The sequence below is a fragment of the Enoplosus armatus genome, chromosome 17 (genome assembly GCF_043641665.1).
Source record: "Enoplosus armatus isolate fEnoArm2 chromosome 17, fEnoArm2.hap1, whole genome shotgun sequence".
NCBI lineage: Eukaryota > Metazoa > Chordata > Actinopteri > Centrarchiformes > Enoplosidae > Enoplosus > Enoplosus armatus.
Window position 1 is genome coordinate 10,738,182 of NC_092196.1, and position 27,132 is coordinate 10,765,313.

The 27,132-nt window shown below is 44.1% G+C and overlaps 1 protein-coding gene across 1 annotated transcript; it reads left to right on the forward strand.

The window, feature by feature from the left end:
* Positions 1–1,878: 1,878 nt before the first annotated feature.
* Positions 1,879–25,774, forward strand: grid2ipa (glutamate receptor, ionotropic, delta 2 (Grid2) interacting protein, a). Its single transcript, XM_070922901.1, has 25 exons — positions 1,879–1,960; positions 3,537–3,790; positions 3,910–4,242; positions 4,358–4,512; positions 13,582–13,857; positions 14,841–14,926; positions 15,088–15,157; positions 15,662–15,958; positions 16,686–16,837; positions 17,082–17,225; positions 17,695–17,801; positions 17,919–18,069; positions 19,076–19,407; positions 19,776–20,027; positions 20,079–21,038; positions 21,273–22,175; positions 22,300–22,387; positions 22,843–22,932; positions 23,092–23,288; positions 23,440–23,595; positions 23,949–24,035; positions 24,143–24,272; positions 24,409–24,527; positions 24,655–24,819; positions 25,694–25,774. The coding sequence occupies exons 1-25, from the start codon at positions 1,879–1,881 to the stop codon at positions 25,772–25,774; spliced, it is 5,667 nt and encodes a 1,888-aa protein (XP_070779002.1).
* The last annotated feature ends 1,358 nt before the right edge of the window (positions 25,775–27,132 follow it).

A 27,132-nucleotide genomic window follows, 5' to 3' on the forward strand; every position in this document is an offset into this window, starting at 1 on the left:
TGGAGGAGGACACTAACTGTGGACTGTGTAGCAGATTACTGTAGAGTTTGTATGATGATTACAAAACAAAGGCCAAAGTGTGTATGGTTTATCCTTATAGATGTGGAACAACCTACAAAGAAATGTCTGTTTGAAATGAGTGTGCATGAGGACTAGGTCTATCATGTGTTGAAGTTTTGTGGATTGATTTACTAAAATGAAGCACTGCGTTCAGTATGCGAGCTAATGTTTTGAACGTTTAGGTGCACACAGCTTAAAAGAATAACTAACTTGATTAATTTAGTAAGGTTTTCATTTTGAAGGCCTGAACAGATTTCTTTTTAGGTGGTACAAACTGAACATGTCTTTGTCTTTTTCTGTTGTAGCCTCGTCTCTTTTCTGCTGTCGAACAGTGAAATTCCTTCTTTCTTTTACTACCTAAAGTGGCATCTTTTCATCGCAGTTTTCCATTAATGTCAGTTTTGAAACTCCTCATCTCCACTTTGAAATGTGATGCCCTTTAAAGACCGACTGATCGTGTGTGTGTGTGTGTGTGTGTGTGTGTGTGTGTGTGTGTGTGTGTGTGTGTGTGTGTGTGTGTGTGTGTGCGCGCGCGCGCGCGCGCCTGTTTGAGGCCATTCAGGGAGAGTATAAACTTCCCATGGTGCAGTGTTGCTCTTCTCAGCTGGTCAATCATAATGCATCTTAAAGCATGACGGATACACCAGACGTTAAAATGTTTGCATCAAATAAATGCTATTTTCTTATACAGTTGGCTTCCATGTATCTTTGATATCCTGTTTTTCTGATTTGAGAAGATTGTCTGACCTTTAAGTGTTCACTATTACAGAAAGAGTTTATCATGGCCTGATGATCTCTGGTTGTTTCCAATCTACTCATTTATACTTGTTGGGTTTCCCCAAAGTCCCCCAGCTTGAGTGGAAAACACCTGATTGTCAGCCTGTTTCTTGTCTGTGCTGCTATTCTAAGATCATGTAGTATTATTGTATCTTATCATCCTGTGTAGCAGTCTTATTTCACTTATTTGTTTTTAGAAGTGTGTGAATGTCATCTACCGTCTCGTCATGGGAACGCCACCTGCTTTAAAACCACACACACCTGCCAGGTAAAACAGCATCCACTGCTTCAGCTCCCTCTGGGACGCATGTGCGCTGAGAAACTGTTGTATTTGTATTTGCGATCCCATGCTAATTTCCACATAGCTGATTGGCTCAGCTGAAATCCTGCTGTATTTGATGCAGGTAACCTTGAGCATATCTGCAGGCTACATCTCTGTAACTGGTGCTCCAGTACTGAGGTTAACACAGCCGCTATAATCAGAGAAGTGTCCCTGGCTGGTACACCACACAGTTTCTGGGTCAGTCCTCAGCCCTCTGAGAGGGCCCCATCCACATTGAGCAACAGAGGAAGACAGAGAGTGAGGGTGGGAGAGAGAGAGGGAAAGGTATTTATAGAAAAATGGGGCTTCGCAGTACCTTTTCTTGCAAAGAACCAATTCAGGACCAAGTGAGCGTGTCCCAGTTTTCTGATCGTCGCTCAGCCATAGGGTTTGGACTGAGGCTGAGGCTGGACTGCCTCACCCAGGATGGAGAACCTGACTTTCAGACACTCTCCCCTCTCCTGCGGCCTTCCTCTCCTCAGCTGCACACCGCTGGTTCTCTGATTGAGAACAGGGGGAGGCACTGGCCCAGATAACCCACAGATGTGACCTTTTAGGCACACTTGATTTGCTCAGCTGGGAAGAGGCTTTTGGAGGCGGTGAGCTTCAGGTGAGGAGCAGCACGAGGGTGTCCGAGGGCACTCTTTGGCTGCATCAACCTCCCGGTCGGGGGAGAGGAGAGGCTGGCCGGAACGTGCCCTGCCGCAAGCCGGGCAAGGATGAGGCGTTTCCTGAGCAGAAAGGGCCGCTTCTCCCTGCGCCAGAGCAAGTCTGGGACCCGGAGTGCCTCCAAAGATTTTTGTAAGTCTATTTCTCTGAATCATGGTTTTTACATGATGTTCATGAAGTGCTTCATGTGCTGGAGGTAAGATAAAGAGGAGAGCGAAAAGGAGCTAAAGCTGAGATTGTGTATCTGGGTCGCAGGCTGGAGAGAATAGGACAAAAAGAAGTCTTACCAATCCTCTTGTGTTCTGGAGGGAGGAAAGATTATGATCCACAGCTCCATGTCAGTGATTTCCTTCTCTATTTTAGATCAATAATCGGCTGCATTTTGATGTTTCCTCTCTGCAGGCTGACACCAAGTTCTGCAGCTCTTTGAATCTTTGGATTTGATACTGTATGTTTTATTCACTCAGCCACATCTCACCCTGAATATGTAGCCCGTGCTCTCAGTAAGATCTGATTTGTCTTTTTTTGAATTGAAGCAGATCTGACATTTCTACGTTTCTTTGCAAAGTCTTGTACAGACTTATTTTCTCACTTCTTGTGCACTTTTTCTGTTACTTTTCTTACTTCCCGTCTCTAATTTAATCTTTCTGCGTCTGTCTTACTTTTTCCTCTGTCTCCATCTTTCTATGCCTCTGATCAACTACAGAAAGAAAAACAGAGCAGTTTGATGAGCGACTGTATGCAATTGTTTGTGTATCTGCAGTTTTGTAATGTATCTTACATAAGTGTGCTCTGTTATATTTCCCAGTGTCAAGTTTTCCCTTCTAATTTTTACACCTTGGAGTTGTTTCTTCATATAATAAAACAACGCCGTCTTGACTTGAAGCAAACATGTTTCATCAGATTACTTAATTAATTGCTTTTACACAGAAATCTGACATGAATACAAACAGTAGATTCAGTGAAGCTTCTAATTCTGCTGTATGTAGTGTAATACAAGTGTGAAAAGTGCAAAGGACAAGAGGGCAGGGTAAAAAGATGATAATTAAACTATCGGCAAGTGTTTTAAATTTTCATTTTATGATCTGAAGCGAGTTTGGGGTGTGAGAAAATATAACGGTGGACTGACCAATAATGTCCTACATATATTTTTGACGTATCCAGATGGCTGTAGATGAGAGGAGATGAAGTCAAGTGAGTCTGCTGGGACACTTTCTGCTGCACTAGAATGAGGCCAGTGACCAGGGGAAGGCCAGCGGTTCAACATGTGGGCTAGATACCAACAGTCAGAAATAACCTCCTCCACTCTATTCTCCTCCTTTTTTTGTCATTCAAATTACAAATCTGAAAATGCTTGTTGACGTGACTTCGGTGTCTTTGTTTTCGTGGCTTTGTTAAACAGACCAGTGTACCTGCTGCTGCAGCTCCATCACTGAGATGCCCCATTTAAACCGTTTGACCTCCATTTTACAGCTCACAACCTGCTCGTCTGCATGAGCAGCCCGCACCAGATTAGCTCCTACATGCTAAAATGACGTGCATATCCTACAAGCAGTGAAACATTTCACCTCCCCAATTAAAAACCCTGTACCAGTTAAAGTCCAAGCCGACACATCGTTCTGCCCTTGACGCTAACTTCCACTTCCAAGTAATTATCTATTTGAGCTTCTCTGTAGTTTCGGAGTCTCATCACCTGTCCCTCCTCCAGACCTTGGTCTCCCAGCCACCAATCAGAACTGGCCCGAGGCGTTTGGCTTCCGACTGGGTGGCACTGGGCCCAGCTACATCCTGTCCGTGGTGGAGGGCAGTAGTGCCTACCTAGCTGGCCTGCAGCCCGGGGACCAGGTGGTGGACATTGAGGGCCAGGATGTGACCAACCTCAGCACACCGGCACTGATCGCTCTGGCTCAGACCCTCAAGACGGTGCCACCCAGCATCGGAGTGGTGTCACGGATCGAACAGGTCAGTTGGCACCCAATAATCCACATTTTTTGTTTTTAATTGGTAGAAAAACACACACAACATTCAGCTCTGCTGTGGTGAAAACATCACTAAGGTGGTGCTTTTTTTCTCTTCCTCAGATTGACATCACTCCCGGCCCAGATGGCCGTTTTGGCTTCACCATCGTTGGAGACTGCCCTCTGATGGTGGAGGAGTGCATGCCCAATGGTCCGGCGGGTCGCAATGGCCTCAAGGCCGGAGACTACGTCATGGAGGTCAACGGCATCCCAGTGAAGCATCATGAAACGGCAGCGGCTATGATCAAAGCGGCTCAGGGTCGACCTCTGCGTCTGGGCGTGCTCAGTATGGCCCGGCGGCCCAAGCGGCTGAGCAGCAGCATGAGGGTGTTGTCACAGAGTGGGGACAGCGTCAGGGAGAGTCGCGCCCACAAGGCCATGGAGTTCAATAAGAAAGTGGGTCTTTCTCAAAGTCATTTTTGTCATGAAAAAAGTCATTGTGTTTTCTGCATTTTTATCTTATTGTAATATTGTATACCAACTCACATCTGTGCATTTATTTATCCGTCAGGTGGAGGAAGTGCTTGGAGAGGAGCCAGATGTGAAGGAGCAGCTGTTTGAGGTGCTCAAGCAGTACGCTGCTGAGAGGGACGTGGAGAGTCTGGCTGAGGCCCTGCCCGACATCTTGATCACAGAGGAGCATCAACAGCTGATTGACAGCGTCAGGTAGCCAATCAGTTGCTCAGATATGTTCAGATACATTCAGAGACAGACTTATATGTCTTTGAGCATGTTGTTGACTTGTTTAGACTCTTCATGACTAACCAGTCTTTTAGTTCTCCTCATGTAGGGATTAAAGAGGCTTGTCAGATACAAGGGAATTTCTTATAACTGTTTATACCCCCTCTCCCTCCCAACTAAAACAGATTTCTCTTAAATACTCAAATAAAAATCACTGTGTGACAAACCTCTGCTACAGTGGTGGTGGATTTACATCTGGTTTCAGTATGTCACTGCCAGTGATGCGACCAGGAAAATGCTTTAATGTTTCAGCCAGCAGGGCTGTTTTCAGTCTAAACTCTCAAAGGGTAAATGTGCTTGTGAATGTGGGTTGCATTTTAGTCCCTTCATGCATCATTGGGAAATAACTGAGGTGTTTATTTGTAGGGGAAGTTACCATCTGATGACCAAACAACTGAAACTCTTCAGATTAGTTTGGTGTTAAATAGGTAGTGCTAAAACATGTATAAATGACTGTGTTTACTGGAACACTTTAGCTGTGAAACATTAACAAAACACGGGAGCACAGCTTATTAACAGCATGGCAACACATTCCAACTAATCCAAATTGTGTGTCTCAGTAAACGATTAGCCTTTTTTGAAATACAAAAAAACATTAAAAAAAAAGCTGAGTGGGGAAATTAATATTCAACAAGGCTAACTGTAATCCTCTTGCAGACGAGGCCCCGGCTGTGTTCATTTCAAACCATTTTCTCATAATCGTTGTTTCTGAGAACGCTTGTAAAAGTGCACTGGGGAGAGTTATTGTCCATTGTTGTCTTATACACAGTTCAGCTATAGGGTTCATTAGGGGCTCAGTTAGGGAGCAAAAACTCCTTAATTGCCCCTTGAAATCAATATTTTAGAAACTCCCCCTCTCAGCATTTTATTGTGAAATGTGGGAGAGCTGTACATCAAGAACACATATGAATAACTTTGAGAGGACATCGAGCACAGACTGCTGCCCTTGGGTGCTTGAAAGTCACTTTGTTCTGTTTCTCCCCTCTCCATTACAGCACACAAGGGTATGGTTAGAAATTCACAGTTGAATATAACATTTCTTCCTCCTCAGCATTGATCAGAAAATCAAAACACAATACCTCTGCACACACTATTCCCTCCCGTCTGTCTTTTTCCTCTCACTTTGACTTTCTCTCTGTTGGTCTCTTTCTTTCCCATTTCTCCCTGTCAGCTGTGATGCACTCTTTGATACACGCACTGATTTCTTTTTTGTTTTTTTGTGGATCACATCACTGGATGCTCTTTATTCCCTCCTCTGCATACAGCTCTTAGCTGCTACAGCCAGTTTGCTGCTGGTGGTTGAGATATGCACACATACGAAAACAGAACAACATGCAGATGCTTGGGCTGCATGCACACGGCGCTGTTTCTCACACACACTTGCACGCAGTCCTCGCTTTTGAAGTTCAATGCTGCAAGAAATTATGAATTGCTGCCTCAGGTGAGTACTGGAAAAACAATTTGGCGTTATACATTTGCAGATTTTGTAACATCGAGTTTGGTGTCAAAGCGCTCTCGGGTGTCTGTCATATGTGACCATTTATTATTGGTTATGAAGTAATCTGTAGTTTTGCATTCTCCTGTTTGGGGAGTAATCCGTTCTCCTTCCAGCCAGAAAACAAAGCTGTTGTCCAGCCATCTCAGTTTCCTCCGACACAGCTGTCTGTATCACAGCTTTGATATCACATTTCCTTCCTTAGAAAGCTGCCTGTAAAATGCTTTGCAATGTTTTTTTTTCCACAGAAGTCCCATTAATTATTCATTAGCTTATTCATAGAGGACTGAGAAGTGTTTTAGCTGTTTTCCTCACCTTTAGGCAGTGAGAAAAGTACAGTAAGTCAACCCAATGAGAGCCTGAATCTCTCTTTAGATAAATCTAGCTGTAGTTACCCATAATTCCTTCCTGGTGTGTTTAGTTCAGGGGCGCTGTGACCTTGACAGGCTTTGATATGCAAAGTTTTTCTCTCTTCCTGCTGTGTCATTGTGTTGTTGTCATTATCTGCGCTGTTTGTGCTGTTAATTTGTGCAACAACATGCTCCTTTATGTCGATTAGGGTATTGTTGGGTTTGCATTCTCTTTAAAGGGCTAAAAGATTTTCTTTATATTCCAGCTTTGGAATAGCTCATTTTGTTTACAGCAGAGTGTGGTGATCATGTCTCTGTGGTAGGAGCCTGAGGGAGTTTTGCTTCCAGGTTGTCCATGAGCCATGCCTCAGGGTGGTGTTGGTGTAAATGACTGCTGCTGACGATGAGATGTCTCATCCTGGGGGGGAAAACATGTAACATGGAAGTGCTCTGCTCTTGGTTGATGATATTTTTAATAGGCATGTTTCAAGGTGGCTTTTTTAGCTTTTGCCTGGCTAACAGCGTGGCCATAGGGATCAGGGTCAGTCCACCACGTTCCAGACTGACATATCTCAACAACTACTTGATGGATTGGCACAAAATTTGTTACAGTTATCCATGATTCCCGGTTGATGAGTCCTAATGACTGTGGTGATCCCCTGACTTTTCCTCTGGTGCCACCATGAGGTTTATATTTGTAGCTTTGAGTTAAATGCCTCGAAAACTACTTGATAAATTTCCATGACATTTTGTACAGACATTCATGTCCCCCTCAAGGTAAATTGTAATAGCTTTGGTGATCCCTTAACTTTTCCCATAATGCCATCATCATGTACAAATTTTGACAATCCCAAAATGACAATCACTTCAGCCTCAGCTGTACTTTGTGTTTAGTGACACACAAACACGTTAAGTTAAGATGGTGAACGTGGTAAACATTAACATTGTCATTATGAGCATGTAGTTCAAAGCACCGTTGTGCTGAAGTACAGCCTCAAAGAACCGCTAGCATGGCTGTAGACTCTCTTGTTGAAAGTTAAGACACGGAGTGAGAGGTAGTCTGAAAATGTTACCAGCTAGTCATGAGCTGGGTGCCGGTGTTGTCTTTCGAGGTGTGGAGAATCAATGTGTCTGCCACTGAAGCTGAATCTCTCTCTTTTATTCACTCGCTGTCTCCTCCCCCACTATTTCTGTCTGCCACTCTGTCAGTTTCTCTCCCGCCACCTCAGTCACTGTCACTTCCTGTGACAGGCGCTCAGTCACACACTCACATGTGCACACACTCGTACAAAAACTCTTGTGCCACCCCACCTCAGTCCGATAATTAGAGGTCACGTGTCAGAGGATGTGAAGTGTGCTTAACAGCTTATGAAGTTATTTCTTGTAAAACTTGACCAGCTGGGCCACTCTCCCCTCAGTCTGCCTCTGTCCCCCCTCACCGATTTGCCTCGCCTTCCCACAGGATGTGTTCTATTTTTAAGCAGCCTACTTCTTTTAATAAATTCTCTCTTTCTGACGCACTTGCCAATGACGATTCTTAAACGGCTCTAAAACCCAGGGGTTAGCGGGTGGTTGAACACTTGAAAGTTATGTATCTAATAAGATTTTGCATCTGGAGTACCACTAGAGACAATCTTGGAACACATATTAGCTCTTTTGTTCATGTTGTTCTGCAGTGTTATGGTAATTGAATGTAATTATAATGAACTGTAGGCCTTTGTCTGATACAGTTTCTGTATATAGACTTCAAAGATGTGAATTAATTAGACATGCATTCTCAAGGATCAAGAATGCTGTGCAATTTTCTTTAGTGTTTCTGTCTTTGACAAATGTTTTATGAATCAGTCAAGTTGTTTTGGGCTGGAAATGTTTGCAGACATTTGGATAGATGTCGTCACTCAGAAATAAAAGTTATGGATGCTGCAAGTGAGCACGTGTTGCGCAGACTTGACTGTCAAAGCTTCTGTACGTTCACTTATTCACATTATTGGTTCTTGCACACACACACAGTCATTGTGCTGACCTGCCTATGAAATTCCACTGGGGCTCTCCTCTCTTCTCCACTTCTCTCCCTCCTCACTTACTCCTCTGTTCATCTCATTCTTTCCTTCCTCCTGCACCACGGGAAGAGAAGATTTGCCACACGCTACCTCTTACTGCCGAATGATGGACGACTCGGTGACAAAGATTATCCTGTAACTGTGACCGAGAAGACTTCCCTGTGGCGACCTTGACCCTGGCTTCTTGGCTTCAAAAGATGGGAACAAAGGAAGAGCATGAAGTTGGAGAACAGATGATGATGCTGCTGCCTGGGGAAGTTTTGGAGGTGTGGAGGGATGTGAACCACAGCCGCTCTTACAGTTTGCTCCCTCCCTCTCTCTCAGTCTCTCTCTTTCTTCTTCTGGCTGCTTTCCGAGCCTACAGCGAGCGCTTTTGAGATCCAGGACACCTTCCTTTTTCTCATCTTTCTCTTCTCCCCCCCTTTGTCCGGGAGAGTTTGTTTGCTCAAACTAGATGGGGACTCACCGAGATAGAGAGAGAGAGGCATTTGCATTGCTTAACTGAGCTCAGGCACTTCCTCAAAGCCCCAAAGAGCCATGGGAAGGGATAGGAGCCTTTCCAGACACTTTCGGTATGGCACTTTTCCTTTTGATCTCAGCAGTGTTCGCTGTGCTTTGTGTTGTTTGTGCTGACTTGTGTCTGAAGTTGCTGAAGTGTTGTTGTGCAACTGATCTGCGTGTTTGTTGTCAAGGTTTGTATTGATGATTATTTTACACTTTTTGTCAGCATGTGAAAATATTGAAATCTGTCCCTAAATTTGACTCCAGCATGGGAAACATGAACTGCTACATTTAGCAAAACTCAACTCTACTACTACTGACAATTCGTTCTTGTTATGTTCTCGTTTCTGAAGCTTTTTAATCCCACTCTGTGGTTTAAGCCCCACTGTGTCTCAAGCTATTCTTTGTTTTTGCAAATTCATAACTGGCCCAGCTGTCAAACTGGCTGATCAGAGGTGTGTCTGATAATGATTGTTCTTGCAATGAGTTTCCCAGCTGATTGCAATTGTCATTCATCCCTCTGTGAGCTGTGTCCTTGATCCACCCCTCCTTCAGACCTAATTATAGACTCCTCTCGCCCTCCTTATAATTGAGGGCATCCCAAGGCCTACATTCAACTTCAATGGAGGAAAGCTGTGAAGTTTCTGCTCACTCGTTTTGGCCGGGTTACAAGATTTAAAAATTCTTTGAGTGAGATCGTAACATGACAGAGAGGTGTTGGAGGTGATAAAGTTAATCAATAGTTGATAGAATGAAATAGAGCCAGGCCCTGCGACTGTCATAAATACACAATAAATGGCCCCATTCTGTTTAGTTTTCCCTATCCTCCGTTTGTCTGAGCAGCCATGGTGATGTATGAGTGTTGTTTGGGAAAGTTCTGTGGCCTACATAGCCTGTAAATGCAGACTAGCCTGCTTCATTCCCAATAGTTACATGACCCTGGCCTAGAAAGAGCTCTAGTTCTCTACTTTCTCTTTTTTCTTGTCTCTGTCAAATTTTACTGCTTGTGTCTTCATATCTACCTCTGCAACTCTTTCTGCCTTTCTGACAGCTCGTCTGCTCGTCAGTTTGTGTTTCAACAGCTTCTGTCTCTTTCTTTCTCTGCCTCTCACTTTCTAAGTTTACTGAATGTAGATACACTTTTTTTCCTACCATTTGATGTTGTTGTATTATGTCTCAAACTAGAGTTAGTTGTCCTCTTGCTATTCAAAATTGGCCCTCAAGATAGCAGTTCAGAGCAGCCTGGTATCGCAGATGAGCATGTTGCAGCCCTCGGGGGAAGTGTTGACTTTTTTGCTGCATGAACACACCGTGTACTTAATCACTGTCACCTACATACACTACTTCCCTTGGCTCTTATTTATATACACATCTCCATAGTAAGCAGATGAAATAGTATCTATGGAAGTGATTATCCTTTCAGTGATGCCAACACTGAGTGACATACACCCCCACATTTTCCCCACAAACTCACACATGTATTTGTACATAATTGATTGGACCGAAGTAACACATTTCTGCAGCAGGACTCCTAAATTCATCTACAGTTTTAAGAGACAACGAATCCAGATGTTTTTTGTCTTGGCATCAAATAATTAATTTCTGTTGTGTTGTTTGACAGTAAAAACATTGGCACATTCACTTGTTTATGTCCACAATACACTTTACATGGACTGATGGGACTAAGATCACCCAAGGCCAGAGAGATGTATGATTATATATCATAATTATGGTAATAATGAAGTCTGAGTTTAACATAAAGGTGAAATAAAAGGGGACCCACAATTGATCCCTGTGGAACACCATGTAATGAATTAACTGTTTTTGACACATGCAGACATATTTTGAAACAATGTAAAATACTGCCAGAGAGTCTCGGTCGCTTTCCCAGTCTTTGTAATAAAATAGTGTGATTGACAGTTTTGAATGCAGTGGTGAGATCCAGGAACACAAGGATGCATAGGTCTTTTCAGTGTCTAATTGGGACAGTTTTTTGGTTTGGAGAGAGATCACAAGAAGGTCTCAAGTTAGGGCTGCTGTTACCCTGATCAGAAGCACCCAGATTATGCTTCTTTAAAAGAGGCTTAATTACAATATTTTTAATGCTGTCGTTGATTGCATTGTTTGACATTTTTTGTGATGTTGCCTGTGTGGTTGTTGTAAGGTTGTAGTTGCTTATGACACAAGCAGTGCTTGCACAGATGGGTTAACTCACAAGAAACATTGTGTGCTAATCAGGTGGCGCACACACACACACACACACACACACACACACACACACACAGTGAATCAGCAGTTAACTCAGGGTTCCCATTTTGTGACTGTAATGTGTGTGTATGACTCCACAGGGTGGCGGACCAGGAGAAATTGTGGAAGGGACAAACTGTATTGTTGCTGCAGAGCTATTGACTTAATAGTGTTTGGGACAATTGTACTCACAATATACTGCCATAAATAAGATGCTATAATTGGACACAAGGCTCTGACAGGGATGGCAAAGCAGAACATCTGCCATGGTGATATTTATTATATATATATATTTATACTCTCTGTATGATCAAATGCAGCTGCTGGTGATTATCTTTATGTATGACGAGCCCAGGGTGTTTGTTGCGATTAGTTGAGAGTGGTTTAACATTAAAGCAGTGATTGTCTTACACCTACACACAGATTGGCTTTGGATATGGTCTCAGGTTTTATTGGATCAATGTGATCAATGTTAGAGTTTTTGTGTGTGTGTGTGTGTGTGTGTGTGTGTGAGTGAATGTGCGCACACTTGCAAACGCCCGTGAACTTTGGTGAGTCAGAATGTTGTCTAGGTAAGAAATCTCCAGAGAGGAAATATCTCTTAACTTCCCTCAACTTTGGATTGTAAGATATTGGTATGGAGGTAGCACAGCTTATGTGTCACTCTTAATTCAAACCCAATACTTGCCGTGCATTTTTATGAAACTACCGAAGAGAGAATCATCTAATCCTTGCCTCCCAACAATGTTCCCAAATGTACCTGCAAAGGGACTGAGACAGCTTTGAAAACCAAACTGCACCGCTGAGCCTTATTCTCAGCAGGAGCATTTGAGTAAGGAGTTGTGCTGTGTATCTGGATGCACATTGGAACTGGTGCACTCTGATAAAAACCAAAGCACTCTTTTCTCCTCTGCACCCAGGAGAATCGTGTTGGAGACAGAGAGATAGAGAGCGGCTTGTGTTGTGGATGGAGGCAGCACCGTTTTGTAGGCGGGATGGGGAGGAAGATATGCAAAAGAGAAAAGGGACAAATGAGGTGTGTGTACTCGGGTGTGAGATGGAGGTTGGCTTGTGTATGTGTGTGCAGAAACACAGATAAAAGAGAAAGGAAAAGGGAGAAGGTGTCCTATATTTAAAGGAAAAACACACCCTAAAACACTTTTCAAAACACAGTTACTGGCAATGTTTCTTCCATTTCTGGGTCATTTCTGTTTTGTTATATATTTTGTCTTCTTCTCGCAGATAATTGGCTAAATATAAACCACATGAAACAGACAGCACAGCTACAAGGGAGTTTAATGGGAGTAGACATCTCAAGCACTCTAAAACATCAGTGGTAAATGTCAAGTTTGAGTGTTGAGCTCCTTATTAAACAGACGGGAAAGGCTGCTTTCTTTTCTTTACAGTTTTGTGCTGATGTTGAACAGGGAGGAATATGTCATAGAAGAGGCAGCGATACCAATTTATTACAGACAGCTTGTGCATCTGAAATACAAGCCTTCTTTGATTAGTTTGATGCAGAATTTGAATAAGCAGTTATAGCCAACACTACTTGTTCTCTCTCCAATCTTCATTTTATTAACTGGACAAGAACCAGACTGTAGGAACCCCACACCCACAAAACCACCCCTGGAACACACTGAATATCTCAAACTGATATCGAAGACTGTCCGAGGGTGGGGTTTTTCCTTTAAGAAGAAAAAGGCATTGGGAGTTGATTATGGGAGGAGAAAATAACACTAGTAGGGAGGAGTGTAGCGCTTTCTCCCAGAGGTGGCTCTGAGCTTCCTCCCTTTTTTCATGTATTCGCTGTGAGCTGTCACTGATACTGAACACTCTTACCTGCAGCTGCTGATGTGACAGGACCACACAAACAAAGCTCATCTCTTTCATTCTCACACACACACACACATGCATACGCTCACACACACACACACACACACACACACACACACACTAATGTTGGACCAATCCCTTCCACCTGCCTCGGCCCTCCCATGAGACGATGTGGACTGAACTATTTTTGAACCGATTAAGTGGATCCTGCAGCTGGAACAATACGTCATCAGAACGAGGACCCCTCTGCTTTTTATTTTTGGATACTTTGGACGATGAATACTTTGAGAGATCAGGATAAATAATGTTTGATTTTGTGGGGATTTTATTATTTTTTTTAATTTGTTTTTGTTTTTTTCAGTAAAGCCTTTCTGTGTTATTGCTCTCATGTAGAAAAGTAGAAACTGTCTTTTCATTGACAGCACACAAGAGAAGCTGATCTGGACGCCTAGTCTAGTTTTTCTTGTCAAACTGAGGTTGTGTCTGATCCCACAATGTTTGCCAGGATCTTCATTCCCAAGAAGCATCGGGAGCGTTTTGACGAGGTGGTTTCCCAGAGCCTGATGAGCCGGCTCAAAGGGCGGAGCTTCAGTGACCCCAGCCGCAACCACCTTCGCCGCAGCCGGAGTGAGGATCACCCCGAACGCCTTCTGGTCTCCACGCGCGCCAGTTCCGTGCCACGCACCCACGCAGAGGAAGGCGTGGTCCCCCCCGCCCGCGGCATGCGCAAGACCACCTCACTCATAGCTGGGCACTCCAGTGGCACCACCACCAACTGCAGGTCTGTATCAAGTGTCCTGTGGGGGTATCACAGATGTTGCTTTCTCATCCTGTCTTGCGTTTTGGCCTTTTATCAGCAGGAGTCGCAGCTTTTATATCCCATCAGCTACACAGTGCCATGTCATTTTTAGTTTTCAAAGAAAACCCTTTTCCCAAAATAACACCTTCTCTCTCCTCACGTCTGATCAAATTTATAACCACTCTCCATGAGAAAGGCTGTGACAGGTCTTCCTGTGAAAGCATGGAATTCATGTTAACTGAAAAATAGACCCTTCACTGGGTAAGCCAGGGGGAACATAAACCTGTTTAGACAGTCATGCCTGTTCTCTTGCTCTCTTCATCTGCTGTGACGTTTGTTCCTGCTGTGTCTTTATGAACTGATGACAGTCTGCTCTCTGCTTAGATGACACAATCCTGATCCCATTTCTCAGGATTAAAAGATATACATGTAAAGCACTACTAACATCCTATCACCATCTCTTGAAATTGTAGGAATGAAGTGCCCCAAGAAACTGCTAATGTCTTCTATGGCTCTGGCCTATGAGGATGTTATACAGCTCCCTTGGGATATACTGTCCATATTTAAGTAGGGTTGTTCATGCAGGATGGGAATTTAAAGTAGTCTGTTGAATATGGAAATCTGCAGGCGGTCCACAGTTGAACTTCTCTCAGGATGGCCAAAAAAACTCCTATAGTTCTACTGAACTATAGTAATTAATGAACTCCAGCCTTATTTAAGTATTGTCTGTGTCCACTTTGTCATATTCATTAAGTCCAACAGGGTTTCTATGGTAACCCATGCATTATTATTATTAATTGTAGAAAAGTATGTACATCACCTTGATCATACATTAACCACGTAAATTTAGCAATTACTGGAGATGTGGCTGAGTATGTTTGAAAACCTGCTTTTCTGGTACTTCATAGATCCTCTGGTTCTTCATCAGTCCTGCCGTTAATCAAAACTCAAATTTGTCTCTTTAGGACCGTGAGAGTATGTAAGGGCAACATGAGCTTTGGCTTCACTCTTAGAGGCCATGCTCCAGTGTGGATTGACTCTGTCATCCCAGGTAAGTTCAATATGTGTGTGTAAATGATCAAGCTGTTGTCGTATATGAGTTGTTTTAGTTATTACACTGTAGAGTAATAACACTGTACTCCACCACTGTACTGCTGTTTTAATGAGGAAATGATCAAATCAGACGTCTCTTTCTCATTTTGTGTTCTGCAGGAAGCCCAGCAGACAAGGCAGGTCTAAAACCAGGAGACCGCATCCTGTTTCTCAATGGACTGGACATGAGGTTGAGCTCTCACACAAATTCTTTGTACCCAAGTTCTGCATAAAACCATGCAGTTTCTAAATCTAATTAGATAGAAAAGAATTCAGTTTACCTGTAAACAGAAATGTGGTAATACGCTTCCCCTGTTGGAGATGTTTTGTTGTTTGTGGAGCTCATACAATTGAAGGTAGTGAAAATCTAATTTCAGATGGATGTGATAGAAAAACAACAGTTTCCTGAAAATAGCTCAAGTTAAAACACAAACAATGATAGAAAAAAGCTCCCCAGAGACTGCAAACATGTCTTTACACTCCAGTATATGTAATATCCTCTGCAGAATACACAAAGCTTTTCATAAGTTGTTTATTTACTTTACTTACACGTATCAGTAAAGTGAAGTGACTAATTACTACATAGTTGAAATTTAAATTGTGAAAAATTTGAAATAATTGGCACATGCAGTTAAAACGCTATCACAGTGTGTGTGTGCATGTGTCTCCATGCCTACCATGTGTCTGCCTGTAGGACCTCCTCCCATGAGAAGGTGGTGTCCATGCTCCAGGGCAGTGGTGCCATGCCCACTCTGGTGGTGGAGGATGGTCCGCCTACTTTCACCCTGGCTGAGCAGGACCTTGCTGGGGGCGGCGTTCCCACAGAACGCGCCCGCTCCCCTGCGCTCAGCTCGCTGCAGTGGGTGGCAGAGATTCTGCCCCCCAGCATCCGGGTTCATGGCCGCACCTTCGGACAGCAGCTGGAGCACCTGCTGACCATCCAGGAGAGGTACACCATCTGCAAGGCTCTGGAGAACTTCTTCCAGCACAGGTGAGCAGAAGAGAAGGGGGAATGGGGTGAGATAGAGGGAGTCAGAGGATGGACGTGACGTGATATGCAAACACGGAGGAAGAGAGGAGGACAAAAACTGTTGAAGAATAACTGAACATGTTTATATTTTGTACTGTTGAGGCTGTTATGTGCATTTACACTACACCATAATGACTGTCATGTAAAGTTACAGTGAAAATTAACATTTTATGTTAACAGTGCAATTGTGGAGGTATAAATCCGTTAAAATCAGTGTCACGGTTTAGCACAGAGATCAGGGAACTAAATTGGCTCCTATGGAAATACCATTTTTAAAAAAGTTTTCCAAATTAAATCAACAACATATCTGAATTTTTCGTCCCTACTATCAGTCATGCTCCATAACACTGGATCTACGGCCTACACTTCCCATAATGCAAGCATTACCATCATGACATTTGACCCTCCCTGCCTGGTAAATGCCCAAGTCTTCTTTGTAACAGAGGCTTTCTGTTAGATATGACATGATCAGGGTTATTTTCTTTAGAAAGCTTCCTCCACAGAAGACATTATTCAACTGTTTTCACATCCTCAGTAGAACGCCTTGTAAACTTGCCTTCATGTGTAAAATCAGTGGAGTTCCCCGTTGACGTTGTGTCTAGTTTCCTGCATACATGGGTGACCATACCCTCTGATTGGACCGCCAGGCGATCTCTGTCACCTTGCCTGTGTGTTTCCATGGCAACAGGAATGTTGACACTCTGATCGTGGATGTGTTCCCGGTGCTGGATACTCCAGCCAAACAGGTGATCTGGCAGTTTGTTTACCAGCTGCTGACGTACGAGGAGCAGGAACACTGCCAGAGCAAGATCTCACGCTTCCTGGGATACAAAGCGCCAGGTGTGTGCATAGATTTGTCCTTTTTAATTGTTTGGGCATGTGTGCCTTTTAATGTCTATATGTGTGTGAGTGAAAACGGGGTTTGTGTGTGAGAGATGGACGCTGATATTGGGGATCTTTTAATAAATTCACTGGTTCAGTAAAAGTGCAATCCACTCAGGTGCTGCAAGCCCTTCATACGCCTTTGCCTCTTCCTCTGCATTGCCGATATGTGTGTGTGTTCCAGTTCCACCACCACCACCACCTCCGCCCCCTCCTCCGGAGCCCGAGGTTGCCCCCGAGCCCCACCGACGTAGCAGCTCCATGAGGGTGACAGGGACCACGTACAGGAGCAGTGTGAGGGGACGTAGCTCTGATGACCTGGTCATTGGCACACACTTGGGCATGGGTACAGAACTTCATTATCTTCATGATCATCAGTAGCAACAGTAACACTATGACCACCATGACACCCTTGATTCTTGTCACCACCATCAGTGTTGTTATAGCATTCACATTATCCTCATTGTGACCATAAACACAGTCCTGTCCTCGTTGGATTCTTCTGGTAGCGCGTAGGATATGTTCGCTTTTGTTTTCAGCTTCTGACCAGCATGGTTCATTACTAGTTCGATTCATGGTGTATATTTTCTACAAGACTTAATGTCAGACTCTTCCATTACTGACCCAAAGATAGCCTGATCTCTTCTAATTGCCCAAATCAGCCCGACCCCACAACCTAAAAACCCAGCCAAATCTGTCAGCCATATATGGGCCAGAGCTGTCAGAACACAACCGAATGTGCTGACTCTCAGCCACTTGGGTAACTCCTCTACCTGGGTTGTATTTCACTCATACTAATGGGTGTATTGTCACAGGCCTCCGTTCAGAGCCAGTGCTGGAGACAGGGATGAGGTTGGCTCCAGGGGAGAGACAGTCAGGAGATGGTACTTCCCTTCCTGAGACTCCCAACAATCTCACCAATGTACGTACCACGGCCCATCCTCATGGGGAAAGATGCAATAGATATCAGCGTAGGATTCATCATCATTAGGGCAAGAGGTCTTACTCTGGTTTCTTTTGTACATTTTCACCATACAAGCTGTCAGCAGTGTACGCTGAGCTGGAGAACATGTATTCAACCAAGAGGTCCAAGTCTCTGAAGAGTCGTCCTCCTCCTGCCCCTGAGAGTTTGCTGGATCTGGAACCTCCCTCGCGCACAGCCTCCCCTACAATACATGCTAACACAGGTAGCTGAAAGTATAAATTTACACTAAACTCACAGCAGCTGGAATTATTATCTAACTGACATACTGTATAAAATGACTACATATCTACTGTGTGCATGAGTGTGAGTGTGTGTTTGTGAGTGTGTAAGAGAGGGAGGATAACAAAATGTTTAAAAAAGTACTGCAGAGCGAGAATGATAAATCCCAAGGTAGCCAACCCATTTCTGACTCAACTTGAATTTTACATTGACAGGAGTTTTGTGATTTCATGCTGTACATAAATATACAGCATAGCAAAGTCTCGAAACAAGCCACCGCTTTCAATCTATTCTTCAGCCCGGCTGTGATTAGATTTAGTTTATTTTGTTGGGTTAGGACCTGCGTAGGCCTTGATATAGAGCATTATATTACATATTTTAACAAGTTGCCATCTTTGAATTGATTCTGTCTTCCGACAAGACAGACCTGTTCCCCCCACATAGGTATGCAGAGTTCACTCATGAGAGTAAGATAGGAACATACTCACGTTCAATCTACATCAGGCAGGACCAGGCTCTCCGGTTGCGGGCGTGCTAGGTTAGAAGGTAGTCTAATGTAGTCCAGGGACTCTGAACCTCATATGGAGGACGACAGGAGGATATGGTGATGGTGGAAGTGGAACTAGAAAACACACAGTAGTTAAAGATCCCCCTCAATCAAAAATGTGTTTTCTGCTATGGCTAGTTCCTCTGGGAGACCTATTCAGATTACATTTTGTGCCTTTTGTTTCTCCAAATGCAGAACTTTTTCCATTGTAGAAGGAAAGCCTCTTCTTACTTAAACACAACCACAAACACATTTTTGTGACATTTACTTTGGGGGAGGGGGGCAGGGTGAGAAGACCTGACCACACACAGCCTTTATGTACAGTATTCTTTCTATCTAAACCTCTGAAAGTCAGTAGAGAGACATTTCCATCACCTAACATGATGCTTCAGGGATTTAGCCATCATTATAGAACTGTTTACCGTATGTCTCTTCCTTATCTCAGGTAACCGTAAAGGCCCCCCACCACCTACATCCTGGCCAGAGCCTCTCCCCAGCCCCCCTGCGGCCCAGTTCTATTCATCAGGGCTGACAAGCCAGACCAGTGGGGAGTCCAACCCCTACATCAGCCTGGACAGTCCCCCTCCATCACCTCCAGAACCTCCTGACTACCCATCTAGTCCCCCCACCCACCGCAGCAGCAAGCGGCGTTACACCTTCTCCAAACCACCGCGCTCAGAAGACACAGATCGCTTTCTGGATGCACTGAGCGAGCAGCTGGGTCAGAGGGTAGCCATCGTTGATGACTTCCTGACTCCAGAGAATGACTATGAGGAGGTAAAGCAGCACTGAGCCAGGAATGCATGTCTCAGTCACATTAAAAATGAGATCTGAAGCCTCATTCAAAAATAATTATATACGATAATGTTATGATAATGTGACTACTACTGACATTTATTCAGTTATCATGTGCATATCGTCAGATGTTATCAGTTATCACATGAGTGTTGTGAGTGTAACAGTCTGAATCGTTAAGTTTTTTCATGCGTATGCTGCATCTTACCAATTATTTTATCACTACTCAATAGCAAAAGGAGACAGTCTGTTGTAGCCACAGTTTTCATCAACGTATCTAGCTTGACAAGTGTACCAAAAAACAAAGTTCCACTTTGACATTAATGAAGTGTAATTGGTGTTAATGCCAGGATGTTGTGCAGATGGGCTTCCCAGATGAGGATGATGAGGATAATGATGAGGAGTTGGGGGTGGACGAAGATGAAAATGGAGGATTTGTGGCCCCAGAGCTCAGCAGCCCGAGTGATGTTCAGAGTAGCAGTGGAGAAGAGAATGCCTCCTCCCTCACCTACTCTTCCTCCTCCGACCACATCCCCCCGCCACCAATGACCCCTCCGCCACCCCCGCCTGTTCAGTTCAATGACCCGCCTCCTCCCCCTCCAGCACCTGCACAGACGCCATCTCAGCACCAACAACAGCAACAGCAGCAACAGCTTAGCTACACCCCTGAACACTCCCCCAGAGCATATGTGCCCATCCGCCGGAAATCTGGCCCCCCACCCCCACCTCCACCCCGCAGTAATCCACCACCTAAACGCCACTCCTTACATAAAGTGCTGCCCACAAGAGAGGACCTACAGGTCCATGCTACAATACAAGAGCTAAAAGCCTTCCAAGAACAACATGTCTACCAGGAAAGACAAGCCTATGAGGAGCAACAAGCATATAAGGAGAGGCAGGCGTTTGAGGAGCAGAAAGCCTATGAAGAACAACAACTTTTCCAAGAGCAGCAGGCCTATCAGGAGAAAATTTTCAAAGAGAGACAGGCTTATGAAGAGCAGAAGGCGTATGAGGAGCAAAAAGCTTTCGAAGAGCAACAAATGTACCAGGAGCAACAAGCCTACCAAGAAAGACAAGCATATGAACAGCGCCAAGCCTACCAAGAACAAAAAGCCTACGAACAGCGTCAAGCCTACAAGGAGCAGAAAGCATTTGAGGAGCTTCAAGCCTACCAGGAGCAAAAAGCTTATGAAGAGCGCAAAGCTTACGAGGAGCAAAAAGCTTATGAAGAGCGTCAGGCCTACGAGGAGCAACAAGCATATCAAGAGCAACAAATGCAACAGATCTACCAGAGCCACCACTCGATGCCTAACCAGCCAACCCAGCAGAAATCCCACTCACCACTGCCTCTCCAACAACTCCACCAGTCCTTACCCCCACTCCCCTCTCCAGACTCCACCCATCACCATCCTAACCATCCTCTGTATATGATGCGCCAAGCACAGCAGCAACAGGCCCACCAGAGTCATCACCACCGACGTCAGTCCCGTTCAGCACCATCTCCGCACCAACCGTCACCCCAACCAACAGCCCACCCCAGCCAACAAGGTCAATACGCTGAGGGCATCTACCAAAGCCATCAGGGCATGAGACCCCAGCCCCACCACTCTTCTGCGGAGATGCTCCACCAGATGCACCAAGCCCCAGCCCATCATGCCTCCGCTGAGGTGCTCCATCAATTGCAACAATCCCAAGCCCACCACTCATCTGCGGAGATGCTCCAGCAGATTCAACAAGCCCATGCCCACTACTCATCGTCAGAAATGCTCAACCAAATGCACAAAACCAAGGCCCATCATTCGTCAACAGAGGTTCTGCAACAAGCTCACCAGCTGCAGCAAATGCAGCCCCATCACTCCTCAACGGAACTCCTCCATCAAGCTCACCAGATGCATCGGGGACAAGCGCACCATTCATCCACTGAGCTGCTCCAGCAAATGCACAAACCGCAGGCCCACCACTCCTCCACAGAGCTGCTCCATCAAGCCCATCAGATGCACCAAACTAAACCCCATCACTCCTCCACAGAGCTTCTGCATCAGGCCCAGCAAGAGCCTGCCTCCCTCCCAGTTCAGCTAAACCGGGACAGCCACTCTCATCAAAGCCGCAGAAGTCTTAAAGGTCATCATCAGACCCAAGCATCACCGCAAGGGAGACACCCAGAGCAGCAGATCCACCAAACCCATCACTCCCAGCCCACCAAACCCTCTCCTCAAAGACCCCACTCTATCCAGCAGACCCACCACCACTCCAGCACACCTCAGATCCACCACATCCACCATATTACCCCACAGCCCCCTCCACAGGACTATCAACACCAGATTCATGTCATTCACCCTCCCCAGCAGCCCCACAGGCCTCAGCCCCTTCTCTCCACCTTTCAGCCGCTCCAGCCACACCAGCCCACCCTCTCCACTTTCCAGCCTCTGCCCCAACACCACCAAGTCCAGCCCTCCACCCAGGCCACCCGTCCGCAGTCCCAGCCCTCACATCACCTGCTGCAGTCGCCACACCAGCCCCAAACTCAGTCCCACCATAAGCAATCCCATAGCCAGCCCCAGTCCCTCCCCCACTCTCTATCTGACCCCTCAGAGCACCTGGAGCCCCCTCCACCTCCACCCTTGCCCCCACCCTGCTCCCCTCCACCTTTGCCCAGGCCTTCACTCTCCAGGATGGACTCCAACCACATGAGCGTGAAGCGGTTACGCTGGGAGCAGGTGGAAAACTCAGAGGGGACTATCTGGGGACAGGTGAGCTTTGTGGGGTTGGGTCATGGGGATCTAAGGCCTCTTAAAGTAATATTTAGAATTGAAAATAATCTAACAGTCATGAATTTGTATTTGACATAGCACTATTTTTGCATGTCTTTGGTAGTTGGGAGCAAATTCTGACTATGAAAAACTGCATGACATGGTGAAGTATCTGGATCTGGAGCTGCACTTTGGGACACAGAAGAGCTCCAGTGAGTACAAGCAGCTGTATGCATATCTGCAGTGCTTTAAGTGGAAGAGCTAACACCGAAACAGCTAAAAATCATGAACTAATCATGTTCAATCAATTCATCTGGATGAATCAGTAAGCCCCCATTCATGTGCACAGGATATGGCAAATATTTTAATCACAGGTTAATTTGACAGAATGACACACATGCATCATTATTTCTTAGAACATCATTATCCAGGTTCTTGGATCATTGGAGTGTGATTATTTAGTCATTGAATCTACATAATTTTACCCCTGAATTCTATGTTCACCTTATCTAAAAAAAAAAACATGATTTTCTTTTCCTTGCATTTCCCATTTTGGACTGTAAACCGTTTATTCTGCAGTTGCACTCCTTGTTATTTGCTCATCTCTCTACTGTCTACTATGCTCCATAACATCTGGGCATTTTACTAACACTGGTCCCATTTTTAGTGCTTGCTCCAGAGCCATCCCTCCAGCCAGAAACCTTCAAGAAGAAAGATGTGATTGAAATTTTGTCTCATAAGAAGGCTTACAATGCCTGTAAGTATAAAAGGCCATATTATTCTATTATTTATTTCCATATGTGTTTTCATTTCAAGTGTTAAGCTATTTTATTTTTTCTTATTAACCCAGATTTATGGGCTCATTTATGGTTCAGGTTCATTTATAATCCCTGTTTCTCTTTCTGTTAACCTCTAGCCATCCTGATAGCCCACCTGAAGCTGTCTCCTGGGGAGCTGCGTCAGGTGCTGATGAACATGGCTACTGATAGGCTGGAGCCAGCCCACATCAAACAGCTGCTGCTGTATGCCCCCGATGCAGAGGAGGTCAAAAAGTATGAAGAGTACAGACAGGACCCCAGCAAACTCAGTGAGCCAGACCAGTTTGTGTTGCAGGTACAGTTCTGGCCGGGAGTGGACGCGTTGGTTTTTGTTGGTTGCCGCGTTTTATACAAGTGGTTGTGTGGATTACCTGAGTCTGTGTCACTGTCCATGTGCTGTGTTTGTGTTTGTCACTTATTTGCTTGCTGCATGTGTTCTCCATCAGATGTTATCAGTACCTGAGTACAAGACTCGCCTGCAGAGCCTCCTCTTCAAGTGTTCTCTGCAGGAGAAGACGGAGGAGTTGAGGGGAGCGTACGACTGTCTCTACAAGGCTTCCTTGGAGCTGAAGACAAGCAAGAAGCTGGCTAAGATACTAGAGGTGGCCTACTGTTCAGCACAAGTACATTCAAAATGAAATAATAATAATAATACGTTGTTGTTAAAGTTTTTTAAAAAAAAAACCTGCTGTTGTGATGCTGCTTTCACCAATGTGTGATTCTGATTCTCCTACCTGCACTGTGGGTGATGGTTTCTTATCAGACGTGAAGGACAATAAAGTACGTTCAAAATTATGTTTTTTCCTTGAATTGGAACTAGATGTACAGTACACCTTCATTTTTAAGGAGTTTTGACTTCCACGGTTACATGAGAGATGAAAGAATAAAGATTTGTTGATAAATTAGTTGTTTGACAGATTCGCAGTTCAGCTTGCTGCCTTCTATCTTTCTTTAGTTTGTGTTGGCGATGGGGAACTACTTGAATAACAGCCAGCCTAAAACCAACAAGACTACAGGCTTTAAGATCAACTTCCTTACAGAGGTACATCATATTTGTGACCAAATGTTTTTGTTTTTCAAAGCAGTCTTTGTTTTCTTTCTCATCGTATTGCGTTTGTACAGTTAATGACTTCATTGTGTACTCTGCAGTTGAGCACAACTAAAACAGTGGATGGGAAGTCGACATTTCTACATATTCTGGTCAAGTCGTTATGTCAACACTTTCCTGATGTGTTGGATTTTGCCAAAGATTTAACCATGGTTCCTCTTGCAGCCAAAGGTAGATATGCTTTCCTTTAACCTCCACTCCATCGCTTGGGAACATTTTGAAATATACTGATGTTTGTCACTGATTTTAAGTGTACTTTCCCTCTCCTTCTATTTTCCTGCTTCGTCACACACCCATCTGTCTATAGTAAACCAGAGGACTATCACATCAGATCTGAACGACCTTCACACAACCATCCAGGACATCCGCTCAGCCTGTCAGAAGATGCCTGCGACCGCTGAGGACCGCTTTGCTGCCGTCATGAGTGTATCCTTCTCAAAACTGCCAGAGAGAGGCACAGAGAGATATGTAGGCTAATGAAGAGAGGAGAAAAAAACCAATGTAGTAGAACAGACGATGAAACGCTTGTGTCCCTTGACTCCAGTATGTGTAGAACTTCCTGGAGAACAGTCATCCAGCAATCCAGTCGCTAGAGTCCCTGCAACAGAGAGCTATGGAAGAATTCAGCAAAACTGCCTCCTACTTTGGAGAAGACGGCAAATCCACCAACACTGAGGCCTTCTTTGGTATCTTTTCTGAGTTCATGAATAAGTTTGAGGTGAGCAAGAAAGATTTATGTATTGAAATAATCAGTCACATCTACAGTGTGAAAACTATATGTATATATGCATGCTACTCTTCCACAGCCATCCCCCAAACTATTTAACATAATGGTTTGAAAAACATTTTTTCTTCAACAGCTCGTGAGGCAAAACTTAAAGGCAGAATGAGTGGGATTTAGCAGAGGGAAGGCCTCTGCAGGTACAGACACCACCACACACTTCTAGTAGGTCATACGTGATGATTGAGAGGGTTTATTTTTGTATGAGTCTGTATATTGAGAATCCTACTCATTCTGCCTTTAAATGGTTGCAGATAAACACTGTGTCTGTTGATTGCCTCATTACTTCCTAGATGTTCTACTCCAGTATTTTGTCTTTAGAAAGGCCCGTGCAGTGTGTTTAGTAATGAACACAGCCTGCATTTCATCAAAGACGGAGAGAGAGAGAGTCTGCTAGGCTATAGTGCTAACAGTGTATTCAGCTGTGTGTTGCAGCCTGGCAGGCCCTTGTGTCTGAATATATTTCTCTGGAAGCCAGATCTGAATAAAGAAAGCAGGATTTTCAAAAACAAACCAAGTCATTAAAAAAAACTCAATATGAGCACAACATTCAGACTTATGCAATTCACACTCACAGCACAAGTTGCTTTCTATTCAGCCTTAATGGACTGAAATTTAAAGGGCACCAAGACCAAGATCATATTTATTAATTGATAAAATTATGGAAATTTCAGGGCTCAAATCCATATTATCCAAAGATTAAAAGAGAATAAATAGATATATATGCAGCATAACAGTACAAAGCTACTGAAAACCACAGTAATAATAACATTCATGTTCGCTTACACACCCTGTTGTTTCTTTTCCGCAGAGAGCGCTCAGTGATCGGCAAGCTGCAGAAAACCTGAAGAGCCCCAGAAGTCCACGTATGGCCTCCCCACTGGCCTGGTAACACACACACACACACGGAGACGACTGCATAGTTCATACCGTATAGACACACCCACAGACATACTGTATGCATATACTGTATGTCAATGCACACACACACACACACACACACACACACACGCACCACTCTAAGCACAATTTTGAGCAAAAAACAAGATTTTATGTATATTTGTGTTTTTGGTAAAATTGAGGAAGGGAGAACCTTTTGCATCAAACATGGACCAGTTAGCTTTATACCAGTGGTATAGTATATACTGTATATCCTTTCAAAATGAGAGTTTCTGTTGAAGTCTAAAACTTAAATGGCTAAGACTACTACATAGAAAACAGCCTTGTGTGGCCATCGAGGTGTCTCTACTATTTGAAGGATAGTTATTCAGTAACATCCTGTAGTTTAAGGTTACTTCAGGTCACCTCTGTAAGTGTGGTATTACAGCTCTACAGTCAAATCTTTGTTATATATCCATGAATAAGACATAGACGTACAAAAACACATTTGATCTTGAAATAGATATTTAATGAAAAAACACGTTCACTTGGTGGTTTGGAAGAAAAAAAACGAAAAGTTGTTAGTTTACATGTCCTGTATTTTTGTAAGCTGCCCACCACTCTGAATGTAACACAAGTTCTTTACTGACTAAGTGTCGCTTATTTTCTCCAGTAAATACTCACTGAAATCAGCTGTCCAGATGACGTATCACTTACTGCATTGTATGTATTTTCCAAATACCTACTGTGTCATTATAGCCTATATAATTTCCTTTTTTCTAAATGGTATCGTTCTTGTAAAATACTTAACTTATAATGCTATTAACTTGTATATATGAGACAATGTCAGTGGGAAGATGGCACTTTATAAAAGACAGTTTTAACTGTTCCAAGGATCATTTTAAATCCGTCTAAAGTCACAAACAGTAATTACAGGAAGTAGAAGTGGGATAATGTGGAGCCAACAGCGGGCAGTGTGCAATGTGTTTAGCTGTGTTCCACCGTAAGATATTATGCTCTTTAAACTATAACAGAGAGATATTGTGTTGTACAGAATGGGAGTGGGTATAAAGAAAACAGATACAGTTGCTACATTAATACTGTATGATATTTATTCATGGGTTGTGTCATATGGACTGGACCGTAAAGTCATACCACTGAGAGGACGGCGGTGTCATTAAGTTTAGCGTAGCAGATGCAGCATTTTACATAATTTTCAAACGACTGATAATAGAGCATACCAGCTTCTCAGATGTGCCAGTGCTCTGTGAAACCTAAAGCTTAGTCTTCAAGTGGCATTTTTAAATGGTAAGGCAAATTATCACGATAAGAGTAATGCGTGCAGCTAGTAAAAGCTTTTGTTTTCTAATG

Bases quoted from the DNA above. Each gene is read 5' to 3' on its own strand.
- grid2ipa (XM_070922901.1), top strand. From the start codon at position 1,879: ATGAGGCGTTTCCTGAGCAGAAAGGGCCGCTTCTCCCTGCGCCAGAGC. The intron at 20,028-20,078 runs GCACCTGCACAG...CAGCAGCAACAG, and splicing joins ACCCGCCTCCTCCCCCTCCA to CTTAGCTACACCCCTGAACA. The intron at 24,528-24,654 runs GTATCCTTCTCA...CAGTATGTGTAG, and splicing joins GCTTTGCTGCCGTCATGAGT to AACTTCCTGGAGAACAGTCA.